General features: G+C 45.1%; 1 protein-coding gene across 4 annotated transcripts in view; it reads right to left on the bottom strand.

The window, feature by feature from the left end:
• Positions 1-4,002, bottom strand: part of SPMIP2 (sperm microtubule inner protein 2) — a 79,441-nt gene extending 75,439 nt beyond the window's left edge. For all 4 annotated transcript variants that reach the window (XM_084626394.1, XM_084626391.1, XM_084626392.1 and 1 more), the window contains exon 1: positions 3,670-4,002. In XM_084626394.1, the coding sequence (XP_084482520.1) occupies positions 3,670-3,736 (67 nt within the window). In that variant the 5' untranslated portion in view covers positions 3,737-4,002. The remainder of the gene's footprint in view (positions 1-3,669) is intronic.
• Between the last annotated feature and the right edge of the window lie 6,527 nt (positions 4,003-10,529).

A 10,529-nucleotide genomic window follows, 5' to 3' on the forward strand; every position in this document is an offset into this window, starting at 1 on the left:
TGTATCATCTGCAAACTTTGCCTCCTCACTATTTACCCCCTTTTCCAGATCATTTAGGAATATGTTGGAAAGAACTGGTCCCAGTACAGCTCCTTGGAAGTCCCTGCTATTTACCACTTTCTATTGTGAAAACCGACCATTTATTCCTACCCTTTGTTTCCTGTCTTTTAACCAGTTACTAATCCATGAAAGGACCTTCCCACTTATTCCACAACTACTGACTTTGCTTAGGAGCCACTGGTGTGGAACCTTGACAGAGGCTTTCTGAATGTCCAAGTATACTACGTCCACGGGATCACCCTTGTCCACATGCTTGTGAACAAAAAATTCAAAGAATTCTAATAGCTGCCAAAGTCCTGACACTGACCAGCAGCTCGGCTCCTAACTTACACATAAGACCCAGTTGGATTATTTTCCCTTTCTATGGGGTCCAATAAGTGCTTAGAGCATGTCTAAATCCTCACAAAACATCCAGAGAGGAGGAGGGAGTGATACATTTCACCGTCTTACAGCCTTTATTCCAGTAGTTAGGGCACTCACTCAGAATGTGGGAGACCCAAGTTCAATTCCCTTCTCTGTCTGATGTGGAACAGATATTTTAATTGAAGACTCCCACTTCCCAGAGGAGTGCTCTAAGCCACTGGGCTATAAGGTATTGTGGGACAGGTCTCCCTTAAGCTCTCCTTGTGAAGCTGTTCCACTAAGTATAAATAATTAAATAGTAATTGAGCCAGAGAGAACATTAGAATGATTCTGTAACCCAGTGGTTAGAACACTCAGCTGGGACATGACAGCCAGGTTTTGGTCCTCCTGCTCCAATGAATATTTAATTATTTACACACAGGAGAGGGTTCATGGCTGTGAATCATGAGTGGAGATAGGTGCCTCACCTAACTCAGGACTGTGAATTCCACGAGGTGGCAGGGTGCCTAACTGTTAGGCACATTGACGCTCAGTGTTGCAGAGTATAAGTCCTCTTTGTGAATACTATACTAGAAAACTAAAATGTAGAGGTTAATTCTTTTTATACTAAGAATTGCAGAATGCATATGAAAATTGTGCTAACCTTGAACTGATACAGTAGGTTGTAAACCTGTATAACACAGTTACCAGCCATAGCAGCCAGCAAGTTATCATGTAAAATGTATTGCTTGCTTTACTTGCACTTCATTGCTCTGTGTCACTAAAAGCAAACACTGCATTTTTAGCTGAACCAAGGCTGTGATTAAGTTGCCTTTCACTCTTTAAAAATAACCTTGGCTATTACTCGTGTTGAAATTGCCTGACAGTGATCAAACATTTACAACAGTACAGTGATACTGCCTGCATCAAACAAAGATGTTGCAACTTTATTGAATTAAAGGTGGACAGGATGAAGAGTCAAGATCACTTTCCAATTAAAAAAAAACAAAACAAGGAGTACTTGTGGCACCTTAGAGACTAACAAATTTATTTGGGCATAAGTTTTCCTAGGAGAGTGCATTAGGGCCTGATCCAGCACCCATTGAACTCAGTGGGAATCTTTCTACTGATTTCAATAGCAAAGGATCAAGCATTTACAGGGTATTAAAAATCCCAATACAATCTGTAGCACAGGGGCTGGATTGAGCCAGTTAGGCTTTATCTATACTGGCACTTTTCTACAAATCTCCCACTGCTGTACTTCAGTCTCAGTGGTAACAATAGTGGGAGCACTAGTGTAGACAGATTAAATGGCCAATGGCCAACCTATCATTGGTGTTATGCTAATAGTCCCAATATTGCTACTACTGGTGGTAGTATCACATTGGGAGATTTTTGGAAAATGCCAGTATAGACAAGGCCTCACCATGGCATGTCAGATGAGCATTCTCTAATGGCCTCATCAATTTCAGCAGAATAGATGTTATCTTTTTCAAAAATTGTTTCTATCCCTTAAAAATTGCAAAAATACAATTGTGAATGCAAACCTATGCAGTGCTGAGTTTGCAGACAGAATGAAATAACATTTCTAAGGCTAAATGCTGCCTCATTCGTCCTCTGCAGCCACAGGAGACTCTAAACACAGCCTAAAATTGTATGTTGGACAAAGGGGCAGACCACACGGGAACAATATATCGAGGAGGATTTCAGTGGCATGGTGAGGCAAGTACAAGGGAACAGCTAGCAGATCTGGCGCTATGCAGATCCAAAGGCCTAAACCTTCCACAGAGGGGATAATGATAGGAAAAGTGTATGTGGATGAAAATGTGTAATGTTCGTGAGTTTATTGACTCTATACATGTATAATGTAAAGCTCATTTGTTGTTTTTACAATATTATTTACTCCTGGGGGCATTCTGCATGAAAAAGTAAAAATTCTGCACACGGTATTTTAAAATTCTGCAAAATTCACCCATGAAAGCTCATACTCCAATATGTCTGTTAGTCTGTAAGGTGCCACAAGACTCTTTGCCACTACTGTTTTGGGCCCTCTACTGGAATGTGTACATGTGCACCAAATAAAAGAGGGAGCCAGCCAGCTGCCCCTGTACAGATTGAGATGTGCTGAACTGTTAAATTAATACCTGTGAATGACACACAGATTTGGAATGAAGAGAAATGTATTTTATTCATATTTTCTTATTGAGACTATACCCCAGTGGCAGAACTCTACTACTGTATATAATATGAGGAGCACAGCCTAATGTGTTCAGTATAACTCTCAATAACGTGTACCATGTCTGAGATGCTTTCTACAATTCATAGCTTGTTTCCAGTTCTTTGGAGTCTAAGGATAAAAGTGAAAGTGTAAGTGATTTTACAATTAATTAATAGGATAGGAGTACACTGCAATTGAGCTATCAAATAATAAATTGTGTATAATTCAAATTTCAGATATGTATTATTTCTGTGATTATAAAGTTAGGGTTCCAGGATGAATTTAAAGAGGCACTTTTCAAAACTAAATACACACAAATTTGGTCTCAGTCCCTCAGTTTAATTCCTGTGCTTTTTCATTGTACACTATGTTTTCTAGACATTTAAAATTCAAATGTGTTTCTAGTAAGTATGCAACTGCTATTAAACTGCAACGCTGAGAAATGTCTTTGCTATCAGCAGGAGGTTTTCATACAGACCCTCAGCTGCAGCGCTCTTCTCAGACGCTGATATGGTCTCTTTGTTTAATACCTAGGCCCAGGGCACACTTTTTCAATAAAGAATGAGCACTGCTGAGCAGAGCACAAAAGCTTCCAACTTGAGGAAGTGTCGATTTCACGTTCCTGCTTTGTGTGCGTTTCTCTCACACGCACACATTAAATAAGTCCTGAGGGTTGAACAATGGAGACATTTACTCGATGGAAAAAGAGAGTATAATAAAAAAGAACAACAAAAAGAGGGGTTTCAATCTAGCTATAAGACCCCCACCCTCCCCCGATAAAATAAAGCTGCAGCACCATGACAAAATATAATATACGGTGAATTGCAACTCTTTTAATTTTCTGTGTCCACATTGCTCCTGCTTATAATCAATAATACCGCAGAAAATAAGCGCTTGGCGTGTGACCAGTGCAACCATACTAATTGCAGCGCTGTCGTATTGGCTCTGAGGCAGCAGCTTGCTGTGCTGTGCAGACGTCGCTGCCCCTCTGTCCGGTACGGGCTCTGGCTCGCCGCTGCCCTGTGCTCCTAGCTCCGGGCGCTCGTTACCTGTATATATCATCCTCTTCCCCGCCGCGGCTGCTCCGAGGGAGGGTCTGGGGGTACTGGCGGCCATGACGCAGCCCCCGGTCTTTGCCCCGGGCGGCCGGCTGCCTGTGGTTTGCCTCGGTTACGCCTTGGCGGACCCAGCCCCGCGCCGGGCGCGGCGGCAGCTGTGGGCTCTCTGCAGGCCGCCGCCGGCGGCGGGGGGCGGTTGCTGGGGTCGCTGCTCGTGGGCGGCAGCTGCATTGTGACATGCGGTCCTTGCGCGAGCCGCCGCCCATTCCGCCGGCCGGGCGCCTTCTCCGGGCGCGCAGGGGCACCGGCGCCCTTTTGAGGCGTGTGGGGGGAGCGGGGAGGGGGGGTATTTCCCTGGGTAACATCGGGCAACTTCTGCAAAAGGCAAGGTCTGTGTGGGCGCCCAGCTTCCGGGTTAATGGTGTCCTGCTCCCGGGAATTGTTGGCCCTACAGCTCTGGACTGTAGTCTATATAGCAGGGGGCTGGATGGGGCTATGCCGGTCTCGCTATATCTTTACCTTTGTTAAGACTTCTTTGATTTTTGATTGAGTTTAGTGCTCATGAAAGATAATAGCTGGAAAGCCCTGGAACCAGGGTAGGCAGTTGGCCTGTGATGACTTCCACATCCACCCGCCTCTCAGCTGAGGAGGCTTCAGACTACCCAACAACCCCCCTAACCTCATCTGTTCTGTTCTGGTTCTTATACCTAGGCTTTGCACTTCAGTAATTTAGTGAAAGCAGGATTTATTTTATTTTACTTTTTGTCAGTTGATGTAATATTTTGGACACAGCATTAATAGACAATGCATTTTATTCTCCTAGTCAGCAGACACAATAGTCCCCTGTTCTATCATCAGTCTCTATTGCATTTGATTGCAACTCTAAGGGTACCTCTTCACAAAAAAGTTGACATGGGCTCCTACTCAGATGTTGCCCCTAACCCAGGCACGCACAACAGAACATCATCTAACTCGAGTTTGGCCATGTCTGAAATCTGGGCTGAGTAGAGATATCCCAGTAGAGTAAGTGGACAGGCTAGAACCTAGATCCCACTTTCACTTGGGCTGGTAAACTGTCCACTCTGCAGTGTTGATGAAGACTACTTAACTTGAGTGTTGATAGTCCTCCAATGCCTTCCCACAAGTCAGCATAGGCAGGGACACCTCCAGAAAGTGAACAATTCTCACTTTAACTTAGCATGGCACCACTAAAGATTTGGTTAGGCAGAGAGAACGCCAGGCCAAATTTCAGTGAGTGGCATTGTGACCCAGCATGTCAGGTTGAAACACCATTTGACATGGACAGAAGTCTAGAGCATGCCAAACTGCAAGTCATTTTATTTAGTGAATTCATATGCTAAGGATACTTTCTTGGCTCCCTGCAGCACTGAGCTCAGGTCAGGTGAATACCCTCTTCCTCTGGGGTCTGGGCTTTCCCTTTCACTAACCTGTTGGCTCAAATCCAGGCTGGCAAGAAAAGGCGGCTTGGCTGAAATTAACCAACTCCAGCCATACTGGGCTGCAGTGTACAGAGTTGAGCTCCAGGGAGCCAAGAAAGTAGATTTAAGAACAAAAATCCGCTAGCCAGACCCCTTCCGAATTCCCCCCACTTCCAGGGTTTAATTTCTGAAAACAGCTGGTCAGCTAACCCCAGGCCTACCCCAGGGAAGGAGTAGAGGGGAGCTACTCCACCTTTGATCCTATATTAAAGGCTTCATCCCTGGAGGCACGGTGCCCCCTGCCCCACTGGGGCACATGGCCCTGTCTCATCCCACCCCACCTTCCATTCGTGTGGCTCTCCTTGTCGGCTAACCTGCCTCCCCCACCCTGCCCACTTCATTAGCCATCTTCCCCTGCATCACAGGGTGCGCTACCTACCACAGAGAAGCGAGAAAGAACACATTTGGGTAAAAACAAGCCCTGGCTAATGTGCTGCTCTCTCCAACGTGTGCCTGGCTTTAGCAAAGTATTTAATTAGCCTCCACAAACTTCTTTTCCTCGCCTGCAGATTATAGTGATCTCAACCCAAGAAGCCCTGGAATGTGATTCCTTCTGAGGACATGCTCAATTGAGACGTAATGACATTGACTTGGTGTGCAAAAGAGTGAAGTAAGAAGAGCGTGGAATAGATTTTATTAACACTACTGAGCTGCTTGTGAATGATTTTGTGACTATAGATATTGGTGACTTCTTTCTCTGAGTGTCATTGTAATTGGCAGTGAAAGTCACTAGATTTGTCACTGGTCACTTTGACACTTATTTTCTCACTAGGGAAACCAAAAAGTCACTAAATCTAGTGAGAAAGTAGCTAAATTGGCAACACTCTGGCCGGACTCCAGGGCAGTTCCAGCTCCGGGCAGTCTCTGCTTCCCGCCACCTGTGGGGCCCTGTCTGTCTCCCCGGAGCCAAGCCAACTCGAACTGGTGCAGAAGCCTGGCCAGTCTTGGCCAGGTGCGGGGGAGGGGAGGGAGACACAGTGTGGGGGGCTTGGCTGCGCCCCTCCAGGCAAGTGGGTCCTGAAGGAGCCCGACTGGGGCAGGCCCTGGCCTGGCTGATCGCACCACTGCCGAGGAGCTGGAGCCCTGGCTGCGCTGCCAGCTCAGCCCAGCAGACACAGTCACCTCCCGGCAGGGCCAGTATGTGTGACTGGGAGGCAGGGCATGAGGGAATGGGTCTCTGGGGAACCTGGGGTAAAGGAGGGTCGCTGGCTGGGAGGCAGTGGGGGAGATCTGTGTGTGTTGGGGCACTAGGGAGTGGGGGTTCTGTTTGGGGTGCTAGGCGGTCCTGGTGGGGCTGTGGGCGGGGGGGAGCACTGGGCAGAGGTGATATTGTGCAGGGTGCTGTGCATTTGTGGGGAGGGGGTGGGGACGGGGTGCTGGGCATAACAGGTCGAGGGGGACACTGGGCATAAGGAGTTGGGAGGTGTCGCAGAGGCGCCAACTTTCTGATTTCCCCGGGGGTGCTTGATCCCCGCTCTGCCCCAGGCTAACTGAAGTGCCCAGAGCAGGCTAACTCTGCAGTGAAGACATAGACTCATAGACTTTAAGGTCAGAAAAGACCATTGTGATCATCTACTCTGACTTCCTGCACATTGCAGGTCACAGAACCTCACCCACCCACCCCTGTAATAGACCGCTAACCTCTGGCTAAGTTACTGAAGTCCTCAAATCATGGTTTAAAGACTTAAAGTTACAGAGAATTCACCGTTTACACTAATTTAAACCTGCAAGTGACCCATGCCCCATGCTGCAGAGGAAGGTGAAAACCCCCAAGGGTCTCTGCCACTCTGACCTGGGGGAAAATTCCTTCCCGACCCCAAATATGGTGATCAGTTAGACCCTGAGCTTGTGGGCAAGACCCACCAGCCAGATACCTGGGAAAGAATTGTCTGTAGTAACTCAGAGCCCTCCCCATCTAGTGTCCTGTCTCCAGTTGTTGGGGATTTTTGCTACTGGCAGCCACCGATGGGCCACATGCAATTGTTGGCAGACCCATCATACCATCCCCTCCATAAACTTATCAAACTCAGTCTTGAAGCCAGTTAGGTTTTTTGCCCCACTGCTCCCCTTGGAAGGCTGTTCTAGAACTTCACTCTTCTGATGGTTAGAAACCTTCACCTAATTTCAAGACTAAACTTGTTGATGCACAGTTTATATCCATTTGTTCTTGTGTCCACATTGGTGCTTATCTTAAATAACTCCTCTCACACCCTGGTGTTTATCCCTCTGATGTATTTATAGAGAGCAATCCTATCTCCCCTCAGCCTTGTTTTGGTTAAGCTAAACAAACCAGGCTCTTTGAGTCTCCTCTCATAATGTAGGTTTTCCATTTCTTGGATCATCTACAGATTTAGTAAAAATCCTTGCTATTGGATTTGCAATTTCATGTGCTAGTTCCTCTAATATTCTAAGATGGAGACTATCCAGGCCTCCTGATTTAGTCCTAGTAAGCTGTTTGAGTTTGACTTTCACCTCAGGTTTAGAAATTTCTACCTCCATATCCTCGTTGCCATTAGCCACCCTGCCACTACCCCTAACTCTTCATGAGCCTAATTAAAAACTTAAGCAAAGTATTTGTTTAGGTGTTGGGTCATGCCTAGATAATCTTTAATCTCCACCCCATCCTCAGTGCTTAGTGGTCCCACTTCTTCTTTCCTTGTTTTCTTCTTATTTATGTGGCCATAGAACCTTTTACTATTGTTTTTAATTCCTTTTGCGAGGTCCAACTCTGCTTCACTTTTGGCAGTTCTCACTTTATCCTTACACTTTCTGACCTCCAAGTGATAGCTTTCTTTGCTGATCCCTCACATCTTTCATTCCTTGTAGGCTTTCAGCTTTCTCTTAATCACCTGTCTGAGATGGTTGCTTATCCAGCTTGGCCTGCAATCCTTCCCTATGAATTTTTCCCCCTTGCTTGGGATGCAGGCTCTTAGTTGCCCCTGAGTCCCAGTATCTGCTGGTAAAGATAGAGTAAAAATGACAATCACTTGTCAGTAGAGGGGCTATTTTTTAGCTTTTCCCAAGGGCCAACCCAACATAAGGGTACTTGGTAGAGTTTCACAGTACAGAGTGTGTTAGATAGGGAGTACTTGTCTGTATGTGGTTTCTGGATAGTTTTGACAATCTGGGTGAGAAACAGGAATGGGGGCATTGACACTGGGTCACTGAGGGTTTTCTGTTCAATTAACCTTTCATTCACGACTCCAACTCCCTCCTCTGAGCACTCTAACTTTCCAGTCTCCTTTTCCCACTCTATTCCCTCAGCCTCTTGACTTGTCTATTTTCCCTCTCATCACATCCTCTGTGGCTGCATCTTGATGCCTTTCAGCTGAACTGTTTTGTTTTCTGGCATGCAATTTTGTGAGATGCACCAAATCCTCAAATTTCATGTTCAGACATTTGGTGCACCCTGGTTCAACAGTTTAACTGGGAGGCAGCACCCTGCGGCATGGCACAGAAGGCAAGGTCATCCCTGAGGCCTTGTTTACACAGAAAAGTTATGCTGCTTTGAGTATACTGGTATAATTAAGGTGGTATAATCTGTCCTTTGTGGATGTGGTTATACCAATAAAGATGTACTTATACTGGTAAATCTTATTACCACATAGGAAGGGACCTTTATACCAGCATAACTATGTCCACGAGTATAACCTTATCAGTAAAAGATCACACCGCTAACTGACATAGTTATACATGTACAAAAACTGTGTGTAGACCATGCCTAATAAATCAGGGAACAGGGCATTGCAGGGACAGTGTGATTGCAAGAGAGACAGTAAAAATAAAATAAAATAAAAATTAAAAAAAAAATCAGCTGAAAATAGGAACAAGTGTTTTGCTAAAAGTTTGGCTAAAATTAATCCAATGTCTCAGGCAGGTCTGTTACAGATGCCAGAACTTCTGTGGGCCTGTCACAGGGTGACTGAAAGATTACAGCTGGGAAAGATTACAGTTCTTACTGCCCAGTTGGGCTTCGAGAAGGTACCGAGCCAAATAAAACGGAAAACAGCATCAGGGGAAGGTGACTACCTGTTGACCTCTCTTAGATTAAAACCTTGTAGGAAGTGGAGGAGGACATATTGGCTGCAACACTATTTGTTTGTTACGGCTTTGCAGCAATGTACAGCTGCAGCACAGCTTGAGTGAAATGAATCCATAGATGACTAGAGAGAGGAAGTAAGGAGACTAGTTCTGATATCGGATAGGTATCAGGCAACAGAAATTTCTGGCGATTCTGCATTGTGTCCTGTAATTCTTAGGAAGACTTGGGGGTCAGCTCCTAGTAGATCAGCAACAAAATATATAGTGCATCTGACAGTGAGATGAGTCCAGTTAAATAAAAAGGTCATTGTCACGCTAGTAGAAAAGCAGATCACTTGGGTGCCTTCTCAATGTGATCTGGCCTTACCTAGCTGACCCCCAAACTTTTGGCATCATTGCTGTAATGATGTAAGTTTGGTCACATTCTGGATTTCTTTAAGTAGCTCCAAACTAATCCCTCCCATATTTTTCCATAGAGAAGCAACCTTAATGCAAAGCAGACCTGGTCCTGAGGTAGGAGAATTCTTTATTGCAGCCTGCAGTGCACATGGGCTGATACTCTCTTTAGTGGGGGATATGAGGAGGAAGGTGTCAGGGGCCTATTAAATTTTTTTTTCATTCCCTTTGTCTTGCTTCGTTCTTGTGTGTATCAGTGAGTACTTTGGCAGTTGGTGGTATTTGTCTTATTTTTCTCACCCTTTGCAAAAGCCGTCTTCTGCTTAACATGCACATTCTTTCCTTCAGAGCTGTTTCCCTCCTCAATAGGCTATTGCAATTGGCTAAATGCCAAACAGTAGGGTGAACTGCATGAAAGAGCCTTGATCATAGACAGGCAGTCTTACAATTTCTTTCTTGTATTCAAGATGCAGATGGATGCCATTAGAACGATTTTAACTCAGAATTTGCACAGCTTGCCTGCAAAACTGAGACTAATACTAAATATTTACGTTGTGCTTTTCATCTTCAAAATCTCTAAAACATAAATCCTCACAACATCCCTGTGAAATAGGTATGAAATAGGTTTTATTATACTCTTTTTAAAGGTGGGGAAACTGAGGAATGCACTAGGTTACTTGTCCAAGGACACATCACACAACAAGTCGTTATCAGAGTCAGGATTAGAACTCAGGAGTTCTTGATGCTCCAGTAATGTTCTATACCATGCCTTCTGGTCTAAAAACGGTCATGTTTCACTTGGCAACACATTGTTCTCCAGGTGACAAGAGGTGATATGTGCCATCAACCATGAAAATATATCTTAAGTAAGAGCTTACTAGTCAAATTTGATCTACTTCTGAAAACCATATGGCC

This window comes from Lepidochelys olivacea (assembly GCF_965140295.1).
Source record: "Lepidochelys olivacea isolate rLepOli2 genome assembly, chromosome: 4".
NCBI classification, from domain to species: domain Eukaryota; kingdom Metazoa; phylum Chordata; order Testudines; family Cheloniidae; genus Lepidochelys; species Lepidochelys olivacea.